The sequence below is a fragment of the Selaginella moellendorffii genome, unplaced genomic scaffold, assembly GCF_000143415.4.
Source record: "Selaginella moellendorffii unplaced genomic scaffold, v1.0 SELMOscaffold_22, whole genome shotgun sequence".
NCBI lineage: Eukaryota > Viridiplantae > Streptophyta > Lycopodiopsida > Selaginellales > Selaginellaceae > Selaginella > Selaginella moellendorffii.
The window spans coordinates 1079525-1098009 of NW_003314283.1; the positions used below are offsets into that span (position 1 = coordinate 1079525).

The 18485-nt window shown below is 45.6% G+C and overlaps 5 protein-coding genes and 1 long non-coding RNA gene across 8 annotated transcripts; 2 read left to right on the forward strand and 4 right to left on the reverse strand.

Annotated features, from left to right (window-relative positions):
- Positions 1-1677: 1677 nt before the first annotated feature.
- LOC9642193 (protein arginine N-methyltransferase PRMT10) lies at positions 1678-2823 on the reverse strand. Its single transcript, XM_024678546.1, has 4 exons — positions 2651-2823; positions 2393-2585; positions 1995-2184; positions 1678-1930 (listed from the first exon to the last, which is right to left on the reverse strand). The coding sequence occupies exons 1-3, from the start codon at positions 2816-2818 to the stop codon at positions 2147-2149; spliced, it is 399 nt and encodes a 132-aa protein (XP_024534314.1). The 5' UTR covers positions 2819-2823; the 3' UTR covers positions 1678-1930; positions 1995-2146.
- Positions 2824-2935: 112 nt separating this feature from the next.
- On the reverse strand, positions 2936-3562 carry LOC112347562. 2 transcript variants are annotated; one of them, XR_002992811.1, is made up of 2 exons: positions 3193-3562; positions 2936-3130 (listed from the first exon to the last, which is right to left on the reverse strand). It is a non-coding gene; the product is annotated as an uncharacterized LOC112347562 (long non-coding RNA). The 2 variants fall into 2 exon arrangements; XR_002992812.1 differs by having other exon boundaries at positions 2936-3133; positions 3193-3556.
- A 3126-nt stretch (positions 3563-6688) lies between these two features.
- Positions 6689-7092, reverse strand: LOC9642633 (protein transport protein Sec61 subunit gamma). Its single transcript, XM_002973676.2, has 2 exons — positions 6948-7092; positions 6689-6859 (listed from the first exon to the last, which is right to left on the reverse strand). The coding sequence occupies exons 1-2, from the start codon at positions 7039-7041 to the stop codon at positions 6744-6746; spliced, it is 210 nt and encodes a 69-aa protein (XP_002973722.1). The 5' UTR covers positions 7042-7092; the 3' UTR covers positions 6689-6743.
- A 2115-nt stretch (positions 7093-9207) lies between these two features.
- Positions 9208-10928, forward strand: LOC9642634. The gene is made up of 6 exons (XM_024678446.1): positions 9208-9548; positions 9605-9851; positions 9912-10068; positions 10118-10223; positions 10276-10590; positions 10650-10928. Exons 1-6 carry the CDS (start codon positions 9447-9449, stop codon positions 10926-10928), a joined length of 1206 nt encoding a protein of 401 aa, XP_024534214.1. The 5' UTR covers positions 9208-9446.
- A 1703-nt stretch (positions 10929-12631) lies between these two features.
- Positions 12632-13785, forward strand: LOC9642195 (nudix hydrolase 16, mitochondrial). The gene is made up of 6 exons (XM_002973521.2): positions 12632-12734; positions 12809-12920; positions 13014-13097; positions 13162-13305; positions 13380-13492; positions 13575-13785. The coding sequence occupies exons 1-6, from the start codon at positions 12670-12672 to the stop codon at positions 13684-13686; spliced, it is 630 nt and encodes a 209-aa protein (XP_002973567.2). The 5' UTR covers positions 12632-12669; the 3' UTR covers positions 13687-13785.
- Positions 13210-17015, reverse strand: LOC9642196 (pentatricopeptide repeat-containing protein At1g63400). 2 transcript variants are annotated; one of them, XM_024678463.1, is made up of 4 exons: positions 16967-17015; positions 13872-16906; positions 13542-13800; positions 13210-13478 (listed from the first exon to the last, which is right to left on the reverse strand). In XM_024678463.1, the coding sequence occupies exon 2, from the start codon at positions 16864-16866 to the stop codon at positions 13909-13911; it is 2958 nt and encodes a 985-aa protein (XP_024534231.1). In that variant the 5' UTR covers positions 16867-16906; positions 16967-17015; the 3' UTR covers positions 13210-13478; positions 13542-13800; positions 13872-13908. The 2 variants fall into 2 exon arrangements, with proteins under 2 accessions (XP_024534231.1, XP_024534233.1); XM_024678465.1 differs by having other exon boundaries at positions 13872-16897; positions 16967-17014.
- Between the last annotated feature and the right edge of the window lie 1470 nt (positions 17016-18485).

Here is an 18485-nt window from a genome sequence, read left to right on the forward strand (position 1 = left end):
GAATAGCAATGGTGCCACTGTTTGATGCTATATGATTGCAATTGAATAATCAAACTTAGTTAATGATGTTATTAATGACACATGGTGTAGCTTCTTCTATTCTTACTATTAATCCTTACATCTAGCCAGATTTTGAGTTTTGCAATGTTCTTTCTTTAAGTGTTACTTATTTAAAAATTATAAAAATTAAGAGTTAGTGGAAATCCCTTTTTCTCTCTTTATCTCAAAACACAAAGCATGTAAAAATGGCATATTATAAGCCACTAGCTTCAAACACAACAACCTCATGACAATGTGAAGAAAGGCTAAAGAATTAATGAGATTTTCATTGATTTCTTTACCTAACATTTTCAAATATAACAACCTCATAATAGTGTGGAGAAAGGTTGAAGAATTAATAAAATCTTCATTAACTCTTTCACCAAAAAATCTACTTTAACTACTTTTGATTCCAAATCCTCATGTGTAGATTGAAGTGTCTTCTTAAACATTTTAAAGTGCATATTTAAACATATTAACAACTTGTAAGTTTCTAAATTTAATCATAAGAGGTCACCCAACTCAGTAAGCCTAAAGACATTTAACCTCAAATATCCTAATATCCTTAATTGATTGGAAAAGAAGATGCACTTTTATTCATGTACCTTTCCCTTTATATTTGAACTTTTATTAATTGTTTCTCAAAGACATTCTGTGGTTTCTTACATGATTATGATGTTGCTTTTTACCAATTATATTGTCTTATCAAAATCCATCTAAGTTAATTATGCAATTTAGTATTTACTTTTGAAGCCTTTTTACTTTTTGTGGAGTTGAATATGTTATCATAGATCAAATTAGATATGTTGTGGCCAACATTTTATCAAAATTTTGTAAGACTTATGTATGCACTTACCCTAACTACCCTTAATGACTTTTCAACTAACATAATATTATGAGGTATCACTTAGCTTCACATGTTTTACCTCCACTTTATATGAGAGATCTAGGCTTTCATCGTAGTCCTAAAAGTTAGTCTTTTGAATAAATTTGAAAACTTATTAAATATAGAATAATGTTAGATCATGAATTGGGATGTAGGAATAACATCATGGTGTTCATGACATTCTTTACATTTTGTAAATATGCCCTACTAGCAGATTTAGGCATTTACCATAAATAGCATATAGAACCGAAATGGGACTAACACATAAAACATAATTCTATTTTTTAATTGGGGGAATCATACCATATGTTAAAATTAGTATTTAACAATCCAATTTAGATCTAAAGGGTAGGTAGATTCTATTCATAAGAGTGTGAACTTCTGAAGAATTGTGATGAATTATAAGTAATCAAAGAGAATGAATATAAAACAATCCATTAGGGTTCAAATGTAATAAAGTCTTCGTGGGTAAACAGAAGGAAGAATAGAGGATACATGGGTGCTGCGAGCACAAAGGTCCAAATCACCAATGGCACTGACTATATTGTTGTTCTTCGTGACAGGTTCAGGATGATCTATGGTGTGAAGCTGGGAGTTGTCCCCCCAAAAGTTTCTAGAAGTTTGAGGATCAAGCTTCCCTCTCGAACTTACTTTCGAGTTGCTGTCATGGTGGCCCGTGAAAATGATGAAATTCCCACTGGTTTGCATCTGGATGTCAGGGACTTGGAGCCCCAGGCAGCGTTCTATATCAGTGAAGAAAACGGCACTTTCTATTTGACAGATGCCAACGACCATACATTCAAGTCAAGTCGGATGCTGCCAGATGAAAAGCTTGTTGTCAAGTGATACTTAGTCCAAAAGGGAAGTAGTAACAAAAACTAAACAGAGCGAGCGAGCTTTCCAACGCCTCTACATAAGAGTTGCAAATCCATGTATCTTTGCTTGATATGAGTTGAGTTGAGTGGAAATCACTTGACCCGGATATAAGTTCGACCATAAGGACGTCTGGAAGTGAAACAAAGACATCGTTTTTAGCTAGGTAGTCTAGAGAAAAAGAGAGACATTTTACCTGTAAGTAGTATTGTTTTTGCTCCTCGTGATATGGCATTGTCAGGGTGCTCATATCAACACCATACGCCTCGTTTAGCTCTTGAGCAAAGTAGCTCCAATCCGCCAGTGATTTCTGATACTCTTGATTCTTTTGCTCTACGAGTTTGGTCTTTATGGGAGCAAACCACATACGAGCATGGCTGGGATACCTGAGCAACAAAAAAGATTTTGAGTGAGCCAGTGTACAATGCTCACGAAAGTCACAAAACAGCCCTGGTATATAGTCGCATCGCATAACACACACACACATACACACACACACACACACACACACACACAGAGTCTCTTCAGCAAAGAGACGAAGAAACACAGACGAGAAGGAAAGAAAAACGCAAGGGAAAAGAAAACAACACTCACCTTTCTCGGGAATGGAAACCTCCTCAATCGACCCCTCGATCACTTCCACAATGTGGCCCACTCCATTCGCGCTCGCCAAGCTCCGCGCGTGGCGAGCCATGTTTGTAGCTTCCACCGCGTACACCTTCTTAGCACCGGCTTGCGCCGACCAAATCGCCAAAATCCCACTCCCAGTCCCCACGTCCAAGACAGTCTGCTCGATCCAAAACCATCCATCGAAACACTAGAATGCGAAGAGTAAGAAGAGAGATCTCCTACCTTTCCCTGGAAATGGCGCTTGTTCTTAAACACGGCCGAGTGATAGGCATCCATTCTCACCCGATCCGACAGCATATCCTTCTGGTGATAGAGATACGAGTAGGTGCAGAAGTAATTCGCGAAATCCACCGCCTTGTCGACGGGCGCGCCGCCTCTCACGCTCTCCATCCTTACCGGCCTGTAAAACCCTAGAAGGCATAGCCAAAAGATCCAAAACCTTAGACCCAGACCGTACAGACACGTCACAATGCCGTACTAACACGTCACCATTGAGACTGACACATCTTTATTTTCAAACAAGCTTGAGAGTTTTTTATTATTACCAGTAGCGAATTGAACAGTACATGTCGTGGCTATCAAAGAAACAGCCACTAATGGACCAATTGCAAAGCGGAAAATGCACAAAACCGCATAGTTTTAGCACATGAAGACATTTGTTACTCCATTCTTCATATAACATAGGTAGATCAAGTCGCCCATCTTCTGGGACACACAAATGCTTAGAGCTGAGTATAAAGAAACACGAGATAAGTTATGCATACCTCCAGATTACAGCATCAGCTTGTTAATCCCAGGTTTGTCTGTGCAGAAGCACAGTGCAGGATAAGTGTAGGCACAGACCTTACACTCCTGGCCCTCTGATGGGCAGGGCTTGGATTCGGGGCAGCATTGAGAGTTCGGCATGCACTCCACCTCTTTCAGGCTCCTGAAGTATGAGAGAAGAGAAGAAGCTGGCACAAACTTTGTGTTGGGAGCTATCTCAATAGCATTGGTGGACTCAAGTGAAGCAAATGCAATTGCAATAGTGAGTGTGAGAATAAAAGCAATCTTTGCTGCCTTCTCCATGGGATTTGCTACACAAGGACTAAACTGTGCTGCTGCAAAAATAACTACAACCTGAGAGTGGTATGTATATGGTGTGGAGGAAGACATGTATTTATACTATTAGACAGGCCTTGCATGAATAACGTGGGCTAGGAGACGTGCAATGTGCTTGAGACACGTGCCAAGGCACAGTGGCGGATAAGATACAGTCATATGCCCACGTGGACTTAGCTGCTTCAGGGGTATTCCCAGGATGGGCATCTGGCATCGGCAAAAGGGATCGTTGATGCAATGAATGAGAGAACATTGTCTCTTGGAATGAGATGCTTAGAGCATATTCCCATCCCCAGAATATAGAATTTTTGGACAGCACACTTAGAGAGATGCCACAGGCGGACTTGGTCTCGTACGTGGACGATTCTGCTCACAGCATATGCCAAGGCTGGGAATCTCCATGACCAGATGACCTGGTATCTTGTATCAGGGGTATTGTGTTAAACATGACACACCCTCGCCTGGTTGACGACAAGGAAGCTGTTGGAATCGATGCCGTATTGCTACGGAGTGACGTGGAATGCCATGCTTGCCATCCTTAACTAACAGTTTTGACAAATCATAATGAATTTGATGCCCACCAGAGACACAGCATATGCCCATTCGCGGCATCCAAGGCTCTCCTTTACATTCTCAATTTGGAGGGTGTTAGTCGGGACTAAGTAACATTTATGTGAGCATTCTTACAACATTGAGCCACTCCGGCCTGGTTCAATGGAGTTTGATTATTTTGTGTTTTCAGACATGATTTATGTTCTTGGTAGACCTGGACTTGTGAATGAACCTTTTTGATAGCATGCTAGGATCAGGGTAAGGTGGCGGTGGCGGCATTCCTGATATCCGAGTCAAGTGATTAGCGACCCGGTTGTAAGAGATCGATGTCCAGGACATTGCTGCAGTGAAGTCGCGATTTTCGTTTACTCTTTTCGGAAGCAACAGGCTCTGCTGGCTGGTGTTCACGCTTTCATGATAAAATCCCGCTCTATCCCTCTCTCTTTCTTTTCGCTAACTCTACTAGTGTGGCTTTGGCCGAATCCAGCAGAGAAGGAAATCGAGTTGACACCAATTGTGGAGCACTCATATGCCCGAAATGGACATGAAGCGATGCTAAGAAGCTCTTTGACGCTGCGTCGGTCGAAAGCATTGTGCTGTGGACTTCGCTGCTTCAGGGATATTCCCAGGATGCACATAGAGCCCCAAGACTCTCCTTTACATTCTCAATTGGAGGGTGTTAGTCGAACAAAAAAGAGCATTCTTACAGAGCGTTAAGCCACTCAGGTCATTTGAAAGAGGCCTGTCAATACTTTGAATCGATGGAGTTCGATTATTTTGTGGTTTCCAAGGAAGATCACAGTGGTAAAGCTGGACTTGTGAACGAGGCCAAGGACCTGTTTGATAGCATCGGGGTACGGCGGCATTCCTGATGGTCGAACTTATATCCGAGCCTGTTGTTGTGAAAGAGATCGATTGCTCCAATGCTGTTAAGTCGCGATTCTCGTTCACTCTTTAGGCTCTGTGGATTTGCCAGCTACTTTTGGTTCTTGCGGATCAGAAAATCTCTCCAGCTCTCTCTTTTCCTCTTCACTAACTCTATTAGTGTGTCTTTCCAGGGAAACTCGTCGAATCCAGCGGACAAGGAAGTCGAGTTGACAACAACTGGACAAGTAAGATAGTGTTTGTACAGTCCAAGTGACACTGACAACAGGTGCTTCAAAGCGTCTCTTTGATCTACTTCTAGTTTTTATCTCAACAAGTTTTCCTTCTCCAGCCTCCAGTGGTAATCGAAGACGGTGATGTTATCCAATAGAGGATACATGGGTGCTGCGAGCACAAAGGTCCAAATCACCAATGGCACTGACTATATTGTTGTTCTTCGTGACAGGTTCAGGATGATCTATGATGTGAAGCTGGGAGTTGTCCCCCCAAAAGTTTCTAGAAGTTTGAGGATCAAGCTTCCCTCTCAAACTTACTTTCGAGTTGCTGTCATGGTGGCCCGTGAAAATGATGAAATTCCCACTGGTTTGCATCTGGATGTCAGGGACTTGGAGCCCCAGGCAGCGTTCTATATCAGTGAAGAAAATGGCACTTTCTATTTGACAGATGCCAACGACAATACATTCAAGTCAAGTCGGATGCTGCCAGATGAAAAGCTTGTTGTCAAGTGATACTTAGTCCAAAAGGGAAGTAGTAACAAAAACTAAACAGAGCGAGCGAGCTTTCCAACGCCTCTACATAAGAGCTGCAAATCCATGTATCTTTGCTTGATATGAGTTGAGTTGAGTGGAAATCCATGTATCTTTGCTTGATTTGAGTGGAAGAACAATTGTATGAGGTAAAATCTTCGATTCATGAACGCCTGTGACTCCTCAAGTATAGTTAAGATGTTTCCAAATTCCAATCAGGCATTAAATTGAAGCACTCAGATGCAGCTGAACTGAACTCCAGAGCAGCTCAAAAATTGTCAAAATAAAGAACCCAAGCATTTGCCCGGGAATCGAACCCGGGTCTGTACCGTGGCAGGGTACTATTCTACCACAAGACCAGCAGTGCATTTCATACTTAAGACTATACACACTTGACCTAACACGTAATTACATTGCTGACTTGGATATCCACACGGGACAACGTGGCATGCCACGTGTCGCTCTAGGCGGTGCCCGAGACCCCGATATCGTCTTCCTTCTTGGCGTCCGGCTGGCCAAAGACGGGGCCTCCATGCCCGGCGGCCTCGTCCTTGTGCTGCTCGTCCGTGCCCATCTTCACAGGGATGCCATGGGCGTCTTCCTTGCTATCGACGCGCTCCTGGATCTTGGCGCCCTCCTGGCTCTCGTAGGTGGTGTCGGTGAAAGATCCCGGGGGAAGAGCTCCCTGCGCTCCAGACATCGCTACAAATCCACAAAATCACACCGATCCACACTCCAAAATCCCCTCCAGAGTGATTCTTCTTCCTCCCCTGGATCGGAAAAACAAACCCAAAAGCGTCGAGAACACGAAGAGCTTACTGATCGATCGATCGGGTCCAAGGCCTCTTCCACTCAGAGAGAGTTTATCCAGATTGGGGATTTATATGCGAGCTCGATCGTGTCTCGCGGTGACCAGTGTCCTCCCAGGTGTCGAGAAACCATCCACCGGCAAAGCTATATGGAGAGACTAGAAAAAGAGGGAAAAAATTCCATGGTCAATTTCCTTGCAGAAACCTTACAAAAAACTCTCTCTAGCCCGATCCAACGATGATGTTGTTGATCGGGATGAAGATGAGCTTGACGAAGAATCCGATGAATCCCATCACTACGAATCCCGCCGCTGTCCTCAGCGCAACCTTGGTATACTCTGCAAGAGCCCACGAATCGATCAATCCAATCAGAGATCTAGATCTATAAACCCTAATTCTCGCGAGAGAGAGCGAGATCTCTCTTACCTTTGCGATCCGGCTTGTGGCAGCGCTTGACGAGCCGCAGGCTGTCCTTGGCGAATTCCTTCATCGGCCGCACGACCACATCCACAGCCTCCATGTCTTCCTTTTCTCTTAGAACCCTAATTCTCCCCCTGGGCCCTCAAATAGCGCCACAGTTAAAAGAACCCGTTTAAAAGGCCGATGTTGACCATTAGCCTTTTGGTTGATTTTTGTTGACTTACCATTCTTCGTTGACTTTAGTTGGCTATGGATGCTGGATGTAAGCTCGGCCTAGGGCGATAGCCAATCTAGCGCTTCTTTCCATCGAGAAGCTTGGGGGAGAGGATCTAATTAAAATCGCGATTCCGTCTGGGAGAAAGGGCATGAGCCAGCTCCTCCGTCGCCCCAGCAAATCCACGCTGTAGTGATGGAGCCCCGGAGAGATCCGTGGTCGCGCTGGAACTCCATCCCGAGGCCGTAGCCGAGCCGCCCACTGTGGCTGCTGCCCGCGATCAAGCTGAGGAAGATCGATCCGTCCCAGCATCTCCCGGAAGAAGAGGATATCCTCGCCGGCATAGCGATCGCGAGGATCGCCGGAGGAGAGGACCGAGATCCACGCCACGAGATCGGCCTTTGCCGATCTTTCTCGCGCTGGCCGTGTCGCCCACCCATCACTGAGGTGAAAGCCGCGAGATCTTTCGTAGGAGATCGCACAAGAACTTCCCGTGATTGGTGGAGCTCGCCACACTGCGAGAGCCCCGCGACCATCACTGTCCACAACACTGGATTCCTCTCGCGCATCGATCACGCGGTGGCCACCTCGCCGGATCGAAGAGCTTGCGCGACGCCTGGAAATCGCCGTGCCGGGCGTTGACGATCGTGCTGGCTATCACGTTTTGTTCCAGCGTCTTGGATCGCGAGTAGAGCTCGCAGTGATTCCTTATATCGGCCAGCATCATCGAGAGTGCACGCTAGGCTTTGTCGAGAGAATCCTCTTGCTGTTCTTGAGCTTAAGCTTGCGTGATCGCCGTCCACATCACGGATCTCGCTGGGGGGATCGATCAAACAGCTCTTTGGATCGCTGCACGATTCCATTCCCGCAGTAGGCCCCCAGGGGCAAGGCCGATCTCGTGGCGTGGATCTCGATCCTCTCCTCCGACGATCCTCGCGATCGAGATGAGGACGGGTTTTCAGAAAAGAGCGTCTTTGCATCGTCCAGGAACTCGTTCTCGTCGGTGATAGTCGACTCTTCCTTGTGAATCTTCTCAGCCAAATGTATGGAAAGTGTGGCTGCGTAGACGGTGCTAAGTTGTTTGATAGCCTGAGGCCACCTAATGTTTTCTCGTGGAATCTTTGTCACTGGACCTTGTGTTTCGGGCTGCTAGCTTGTATGGCGGACTGAGAGCACTTGGCACCAAACCAGACCTTGCATCTGATTAGCTTAATTCCCATGTCAACAAAGTTTATGCTTTTTGCACAATTTAGATTTGACCCATCATCAAGGGCGTGTTCGACACCTGCAAACAAAAAAGTCCAGAAATCTTGCTTGCATGGGCATGTTTTGGAAGCTGGAGAGATGTTTCGGGATGCCTGAAAGAAGTTTAGTTTCATGGGCGAGTTGATCTCAACTTACAGAAGAATGGTGATACTGAGAAGTTTGTGATTGATCTCCTTCTTGGAGTGTAATTTCCTGTATGACACTACTTAGAGTTATGCCCATAATGGGCATTTGGAAACTTGCAAGACTGATCTAATGCCAGAAAGGAATGATATTTCATGGAATTCACTCATCTCTGTGTTCGTTGGAAAGGATCAGGTTGAAAAGGTTTTGAGATCTAGCAGAGGAGAACTAGATATGTTCTAGAACTTCTAAGATTAACTTGAAGGAAGATGCCACAGCGGTCTAAAGTTTCGTGGAGCAGCCTCCTCTCGTTCTAACCTTTGAGTCGATGCCCAAGACCAATGTTTTCTCGTGGACTTCGTTCCTCTCCCCGCATTCCAGCGCCGAAGATCCCACACTTGCGCAGGAAATCTTCCCGGCGATCAACGAAGTTTCCGTGAATTCCATGATGAAAGCCTTCGCGATGGCGACCGATGAGTTCCAATGAAAATCTTGGACCGCAAATGCCCGCGCTACGTGTTTTTGAAAAGGAATAGAACCAAACCTTTCACCTATCTAAAGTTTGGTAAATGGGGGAAATTTTGAGTAGGAGTATCTCCTAGTCTATTCTTCTCAACTGAGCCATGGAATGGAGAATAAAGATTCGCAAAGCTCGCTCCAGGCTGCATTGGCTACTCTTGCTTGTTTTGATTGCTTACCTTTTTATTGGCCATAAACTAGAGAGAAGAATTGGCTCCAGGAAATGGTCACACCCACGAAGAAGAGTTCCAAGAAAGATAAAGGCCCTGGTGGATCTATGGAGCAAGGTTTTGGAGCGAGGTCACAACAGCACAAATCTTCCAAGAGCATTACTTCCACCTCACATTCAAGACTGCAAAAGATGTGAAGAGCTCCACACCAAGATGGACAATCGTGGAAAGAATGGTGAATTGCCTCCTTGGAACCTATGGAAAGATCTTGTGGATGACAATATTTCCTCAAATTCTTCTCTAGCCATACCATGGGCAAGTATATCCCTTTGGAAGTGTGAATTTGATTAACAAAGTATATGATCTAGCAGGTTCATGGCGGTGATGACGATAATCTCCCTCTAACAAGGCTTGTCCAGCAGGATTTGTGGCTGCATCAACACCCCAAAAACTGCAGCAATGCAAGATTCCTCTTGGCCCACTGGCACAGCCAGACCGCACCTATTGGTGTTGGATCTCAGATGGTTTTTCTTTCAGCAATTCTTTCCTCAGCTGTGAGTGAGGGGAGAGTTTTTGTTACACTGCCCTTCTCTGGAGCAGATCATGAGGGATGCACTGGTTGGTTTTTTGAACTTAGAATTTCTCACTTTCAATGATATTTTTAAATCCATGTTGCAGGGTCAAATCACTTGAGGTGGTCTTGCTACTTTGCTCCAGAGGCCGCTAAGGAATGCATTCACAGAGTTTTGGAGCTTTATTCAGATGAGTCTGCTTGGAAATCAGGGATATTGAAACGCTCAGACAATGTTTTTGATCCATGGGCTGGTGTACCAAAGTTAAGTTCCATTTCTCTTTAATTCTATAAACTAAATCATAGTCAGTAGACATTGGGGAGAGCCTTGGAAGAAAATGCAACCAACAGAAGAGCTTGATGGAAATCTCATTGCAAACACCAATGAGACCAATGAACGAGTATGGTGGAGAGCTCAGGTAACTAAACTATTGAATCTCGTTGATTATGCCAAAACACGTTAATGATCAGGCATATCGCTATCTTCTGCGCTTTCCCAGTGAATACTTATGCAACTTACTTAACCAAGCCAGGCATCGAGCATTCGGAGTAAATGCCGCTGAAAAGGTCATGTTGTCTATTACAAAAGATTGGCAGCTCAATTCATCCCAGCCAGACGATGCAAAAGTGTGGGTTCCACGACCCATCGTGAGCGTGCATGTAAGGCAAGGGGATAAAAGCTACGAGATGACCCTCCATCCTTTGAAGGATTACATGAACCTCGCCAACGCTTTGCGAAGAAAGTTTCCGGAATTGCACAGCGTGTGGCTCTCCACGGAAATGCAGGTAAGAACAATCTCACTTCAAGCATTGCAATAAATCTTGATGATCTTGCCTTGATCAAGACTGTGGTTGACGAATCCGACGAGTTCACAGACTGGGAGTTCTACTTCACGGAAGTGAGGAGGCAATATGGCACAATGCACATGACCGAATATATGGAATCTCTAGGTACCAAGACAGCATTTGACAACAGCTTTATCAACTTGGTGATGGCTCTCGAGGCTGATTTCTTTGTGGGCGCTTTGGGATCAAGCTGGAGTTACGCCATCAATTGCTTGAGATTGACTGGTGGCAAACTCAAGGCTGGTTTTCTCACAGTCAATATTAATACAGTATTATAGGTTTATGGTTTAAGGTTTGAAGTTATAAACCTTAATATCCCAAAACAGAGAATATACCACATTTTTTAAAATGTTAACTTAGAACCTTCTCCTTGCCTATACAAAGTGGGAAGTTTCCTTTTAGTGTAAAAACAACACGCTGCCAAATGTATCTTGGCCTTTAGTGCATCAGGAATTGAGAGGTGTGATAACATCTTTCCTTCCTCGAAACAACTTGAGGAGTAGAAGTTCAAAGCTCGTGAGAATCTCTGGCATTTTGTGCTTCGCTGAGTTGCAAGGAACCTTTTGGATGGAGATTCTCAGCCAAAAGAGAGAAGAAACAATCTAGAAAAGTAGCTGTAATTGTACGATAAGCTATGATTTCAGGGTCTATAGACAATCTAAGTCTTGCATGGGTCTATTGGATCCATGTTTGTAATTGAGGGGCGAATGGATTTGATTTTGGGAATTTGAGGAGCGTTACATCGGTGGCACTAAAGACAAGCAGCTCGTTTTTAATCGCGTTGCACCAAAATCAAGCACGGTGACATCAATCGTTTGTCTAGCGAATAGACAATTGCTGGGGTTCGTAGCTACAAAGATGTAGTCAAACTTGTCATGTTTGTAGGCTCTCAAAGCAAAAACAAAAAAAAAAAAATAGAAAAGTCTTTTTTTTTCTCCCTTTAAAGGACAAGAAAAACGAAGGTTATACGATACAGTCAATCATCGCGGCCGCCGCATTACCACATAACTTCGCTGTGAATTTACAAAACTTTGTAAATCGTTTTCTTTAAGTAGCAGCCGCGCAGGCTTTAAATACCACACACCATCGCGGGCGGCCTCTAGCATTTTCTTCTTCTCTCTCTTTTTTCTAGTGCTTGTGGAAGCGAAGATTTCCTTGATCTTGAGAACTTCAATCTGTTCATGCAGTCGACTTACAAGTTTCAAGCCAAGATCACATTCTAGAACTTTAAATTTTTTTTTTCTTATCTGGTCAAGGCTGGAGCAATGCTCCCACTGCACGAATGCAAATGCCAAGCACATGGGAGAGCTTTAATGTGTAGATGTTGATCTTTGATGAGCGTTTCATCTCCAGATCTTATTAGTTCTTCCAATCGTCCTCGCTGCGAAAAAAAAAGAAGCTTGCGAAGTCTCTCTCGTTTTTTTCTTCATTACTTTCTCACCGTTGCTGGTGTGTTGATTTCTCCCCTTTTTTTTTCGGCTGACATGTGTTGTTCATTCTTCATAAAAGGCTGCTGTTGCTGCAAGCTGAACATCGCGGCTGTGCAAATGGTGGTCTGCCAAGGAAAAAGAAAAAATAAATATCAAAATAAAATAAAACAAAGACTCAGCCAGTGATTGATTTTCCATTTTTTCTTTTTCCTTCCCTTCTTTTTCCCAGGAAAAGACCAAACCTGTGAGACCGACTCTTCATCCATCCCTCTCTTTTACCCTGTCCCCTCTTCTCTTTCTCATCTTCTCTTTCAGCTAACTCAAATCCGTCATTGCGTAGAAGGAGATAACTTCGCTCAAGTTTATGATCTCCAGACTCATCGACCTCTTCGTCTCAAAAATCGGAGATTTTTGACCGAGAGTGATAACGAACAGCAGCACTCTCGACTCCCTCTCTCCAACTTGACAAACTCTCTCTATCGACTCAATGAAGAAATCCGGTTGAGAAGTTTTACTCACCTCGGTCGCAAGTTTCCAATCTTTGTTTTTGCGTTCTCCTTCCTCGTATTTCTTCGCGGTTGAATCGCCAATGGAGGGAATCACCGACGAGCCACAGCGGCAGAGATTTGAGCAGGGCTACAGGCTCGTCGCTGGGTGAGAAGCATTGAATTTGAGCTCCTGGAATTTCAGTTCGTAAACGAAATCTCCTCTTTTTTTTTTCTGTCTAGCTGCATACCATATCGGCTCAAGAAAGGAGGCTCCACTCCCCACGCTGTTGTTGACAATGTCCGAATTCTCATGATCAGTTCGCTCAATGGCCATGGCCTCGTCTTTCCAAAGGTACGCGACTGTTTCTTTCTCGTCTGGTTCCTCACCGCGTTTCATTGTCTCTCGTTCGTCTCTCTTTCGTCTCTCTTTCGCGTCTTCTTCCAGGGAGGCTGGGAGTTTGATGAGACTGTCGAGGACGCAGCATGCCGAGAGGCTGCCGAAGAAGCCGGCGTTCGAGGCCAGATCAAGGTTCTCATAGTAGTACACGATGTTCTTGAAGTTTCTCACTCGATTCTTGTCTAAAATCTCCCAGGAAGAGCTCGGTCACTGGATCTTTGCGAGCAAACGCCACGACATGGTGTGCACCAAAGGCAACTGCAAGGCATACATGTTTGCATTAGAAGTGACTCAAGAGCTCGAGACCTGGCCCGAGCAGGAGGCTCGACGTCGTCAATGGGTAAATGCCTGGAGAGAAGAGGAGGAATTTGGAATGAACTCAAACTTAGCTCTCTCTCTCTCGTTCTCTTTCAGTTCACAATTGCCACCGCCATTGAGAAAGTCCGTCACGCTTGGATGCGCGAAGCTCTGGAGAAGTGCCGGGAGTATTTGCAACAGCAAATCCGCGATCAACTGCAACCGACCCCGTGCGTGAGAGCGATAAATCCTTTCTAGAAAAACATAGCTCGCACTTACCGGTCGGATGCTAACAGTGGTTTTTACTTCCAGGACAGAACGGGACGCCTCTAACAAGTGTAACATAATGGAGCGTCTCAAGCAGGCAGGACACCCAGATCCTATGCTGGATCTTGTGGAAGTTGTAGCATGCATTGTCAACTAACGAACGTTTGAGAAGAAGAAGGTCACCCCCTTCCCCCCTTTTTTTTCTCCAAGATGGATCGATAAACTCAAGACAATAAGATGGATCACAGGCATGCAAGCAATGGAAGTCGTCCTGAGTCAAACGAGAAAAAAACAAGAGTCATCAAAAGTCTGGTCTGAAAAGCTGTGAATCTATGTACTTACTTGTCGCGGAAGTTGCAAAGGGGTGCTGACAGCTACCTTAGGCTCTGAGCGGCGCCTTGAAGCAATCCGACAAGAACCCCTTCTCCTTCATGGCCTGTGTGAGCCTGTCAGCCTGGATGTGCCTCCCTTGCTTTCTCAGCCCATTCATGAGCGTGTTGTAGGCAACGTAGTCTGGAGCACAGCCCGAGCCTGTCATCTGCTGGAAGTAATCCACCGCTTGGTCGACTCTTCCGGCTTCGATCAGAGCATTCACCAGAGTAGTGTACGTCACCACGTCCGGGCTAAACTCTCCGTCCGACTTGACCATCGACTTGAAAAAGAGAAGGGCCTGCGCGAGCTTGCCTTCCCTGCACAGGCCTGCGAGGACGATGTTGTGGGGGAGGACGTCAGCCACAGTGCCTTTCTCCACCATGTACTGGAAAAGCCTCACAGCCTCGTCCGTTCTCTTGTCCCGGCACAGGCCGTGCATGAGCGTTGTGCAAGTCACTCCATCTGGAAGAACGTTGTGCTCGCTCATAACATCCAGAAGATCTTTGGCCTCGTCCAACTTCCCTGCCTTGCACAGCCCGTCCATCAAGATGTTGAAGGTGACAACGTCCGGAACCAACTTCCTCTCGATCATCCTGTCGAAGAGAACTCTGGCATCGTGCACCTTGTTTGTCTTGCACAGCCCGTTGAGGACAACGCTGTAGCTTACGATGTCTGGAGCGCAGCCGTTGTCCACCATGGTCGAGAACAGCTCGTGGGCCTTGTCCACCAAGTTGGTTTTGCACAGCCCGTCCAGAAGGATGTTATACGTAACCACATCCGGCACGGCTCCGATTTTGCTCATCTCTTCGAGAACCTTGTGCGCATCGTCCACCTTTTTGGCCTTGCAAAGCATATCGATGACGGCATTGCAGAGCAGGACATCGGGGCTGAACCGCTTCTCGGTCATTTCCTCGTAGAGTTCGAGGCATCTAGCCATGTTCCCCACTCTACAGTGACCCGAGAGAACGATGCTGTACGTTGCGCCATTTGGAGCACAGCCGCTATCCACCATTTTCTTAAACATTTCCTCGGCCTCGTCCATGTTGCTTTTTCTTGCCAACCCCAGCAGTATCGAGTTGTAAGTCACAGTGTCTGGCATGTATCCCTTGGCGATGACGTCTTTGAACAGCTTCATAGCCTCGTCTGTCTTCTCAACGCGACAAAAGCCATCGATAAGTGTGTTGTACGTAATCAAGTCTGGAGCGACTTTCCTGTCCGCCATGTCTTCCAGCAGGCTGACGGCCAGATCAAACTTCTCGCATTTTCTAAGCCCGGAGAGAAGAGCGTTGTAAGTCACCACGTCCGGTTTGTATCCCCTGGCTTTCAGCGCTTCAAAGCAGGCCAAAGCATCATCAACCTTCTTCTCCTTGCAAAGGGTCGAGAGAAGTGCCGTTGCTGGGACAGTCTGTGGAACGTGTCCTTTCTCGAGCATCTCGTTGAGCATAGTGACAGCTTCGTCCACCTTCTTGGACTTGCAAAGGCCCTCTATCAGAAGTGAATACGTTGCCCCCTCGTGGCCAAACTTGCCGTCTCGTATGACCCCTTCAAAGAACTTGACAGCATCGTCCACTTTCTTCTCATTAAAGAGTCCTTGAAGCATAATGTAGCAAGTTAGCCTGTCCGGCCTCTCACCCATGGTCTTGAAAAGACCCCAAGCCTCTGCAACTTTGCCTTCCTTGTACAGAGCGTCCAGAAGACCGTTGTATGCCACAACGTCGGGACTGTATCCCCTGGAAGGCATACTGTCAAAAAACTGCTTGGCCTCACTCACCTTCCCCATCCTGCAAAGCCCGCTGAGAATTGTGTTGTAAGTGATGTTGTCAGGCTCGTATCCCTTGCTCGCCATCTCTTCAAGTAGCTTGTAAGCCCGTTCGATGTTCTCGTCCTTGCAGAGCCCGTTGATGAGCGCGTTGTAAGCAACAGTGTTTGCCGAGCAGCCCCGTTCAATCATCTTGTGAAACAGCTCGTCAGCTTCGTCAACTTTGCCCGCTCTACAGAGCCTGTCCACGATGATAGTGTAAGTCGCAACGTCGGGATTCACACCCTTCTCGGTCATCTCCTCTACCATCTCCAAAGCTTCGGTCACCTTCCCCGTCTTACAAAGCCCCGAGATGATGGTGCTGTAAGTGACAACGTCCGGCTCGAAGCCTTTCTCGGCCATCGTCTTAAACAGCTCCATGGCTTCCTTCATCTTCGTCTCCTTGCAGAACGCATTGAGCAAGGAGTTGTAAGTGTAGATGCTCGGCTCCAAGCCAACAGAAACCATCTCCTCGTACAACCTGTTGGCGTCGTCAACTCTCCCTTTCTTCGCGTATCCATCGATGAGAATGTTGTACTCGATCCCATCCGGACTTATCCCATTGTCTAGCATCTGCCCAAACAGCTTGTAACCATCCCGGAGCTTCCCTTGCTTGCAAAAGCTCTTGAGCACCACCCGGAAAGTATACCTGTTTGGAGAGCACTCTCTCATGGCCCTGAAAGTCGCGTAGACGTCCTGATAGAGCTTCATCCGGAAGAGAAGATCCATGAGACAATTGTACGAGTAAGTACTGTGAGAAAATCCTGCCTGGTCCTGGCACCACTTGAAGAACTCGAGCGCTATCTTTCCATCCTTGAAGCACCGCAACACTCGCCCAGCAAAGCTTCCGGTTAAGTACCTGTCCGTGTACGCTCGGACTTCCTCGAAACCAATCTCTCCACGCTCTATCCTTTCCACCAGAATTTCCAGCTCCAGGGGGCCATTGCTTGGCAGCTTGAATGTCTTCCTCACAAATCCGCTGGTGCTGTAGCTCCGGGACCTGTAAGGCGCCCCCGGATTTCGGGAGGAGATAGAGTCGCCGCCTTCCCTGGATTCGGATAATCTCGGCATTCTCACGGATTCCTCTCGGTTCGCATTGCCGCTGCCGCGCTTGTCCAGCGCCACAGCCAGTCGCAGCATGCTCTTGTCGACGCAGGAGATCTCCATGGGGGCAATCAAATTTGTCCGAGATTTTCACCTGCACTGACTACATTCTACGCTCAATGCGGATTCGAGAGACACGATCGGCCAGAAATCCAAATCCTACCTCATAAGCACGTCCGCGCTCGCGAAATATCCCCTTCTACGGGCGCAAGAGCCCTAATTAAACCCTCTATCCTCAATTTAACTATGACCAATGAAAATATTGTTTTACACGTGTTACACAAAGAAAACGATTTTTAATTTATTAAAATTTAATTAATTATATTCTCATTGGAGCCCTGAAGGAAGTACGATCTCATTGGAGCCATGAAAGAAGCTGAAACATCAATAAGGTTTTCAAGTGAATCCCAACTTACAGAGTTGTCTTCTCCAGAAGTTCTACCCCTTTGAGTTTGGGATGGATGCAGATAGGATCTACAAGGACCATGTATAGGGACAACTTAGCTATCTAGAGAGCCATCGAAGATGCAGGAATTTCTAACATGTCTATATCAAGGGGCTCATGCTTGCCAGTTTTGTACAAATGGATGGTTTCTTGACTTTCACTCCACCCAGAGACAAGGTTTGGATGGAGATCAGAAAGTACCAGTTTTGTTGTTTCTAGATTATGCATTTGTCTCCTTTTACTTTTGCAGATTCACTATCATGTATCTCTCCAAGGAGGACCTCGCAACTTAGAACACTTAACAAAGCTCTTTATATTTGCCCTCCTGAAAATGCCTTGACAATGAATGAGCAAGTAGTATTGTGGGAAGAAATGATCAGGAGCACCCTTGAAAAGAGGTGGATGAGTGAGGAGGAGGTTCTTTTACACATCAACGGTGAGAGCTTTCATTTGCGAGGTCTATTGATGGGATTACTTGGTTTTGCAAACACTCAAACTCCATTGCAGCTCAGAGAGGTGTGGATGCACATCTATCACAATGCCACTATGCACTTTGAGTTGGCTCCGGATGATGTTGAAGCCACTGATTTTTATCTCGAGGTAGAGGATCCACAAGTATAATGTATGATTCCTTGATTAATATGAAGCTCCAACAATGAGCACTAACTTATTTCACATATCCAACCAAAAGGAATGATTTATTAGAGTTTAGAACTACACTTTTGACAACTTAGAGGAGTCTCACTCACAATGTTCACAGGTCCTCATTCTAACTTGGGGGATTTACTAGCCTAAGAGGTGGCCTTAAAGCTATATTGCATTTTCATTTGGTCCAAGTGTTCTACATGTTCAATCTTATTATAAACTTTCAAAGGTATTAGTGATAGATTAGCCCATTATGCTAAAGCTATGTCCATTTGTACTTGTTTTATTGATAGTCTAAAATCATTTGTATTATGGTTATATCTCCTAAAGATTGGGCCATTTATTCATAAGTGGTTATCCCATGACCACCCCTTAGCATCCCACCCTTAATATCACTTGTTCAATCTCTACTAAATCCCTCTTCATTCATGGTAGTACTTGCTAACACCACCACTAGTTTAAAGCTTAAAGGCCCATCCATTAAATCCCATTAATCTCTGGGACTTCCTTACCACATAACCATACCTTTAGTCAATAAACAAGAGGACCACACCTTTTCTTCTCCATAGTCTGGGATTTTGGAATGACATTT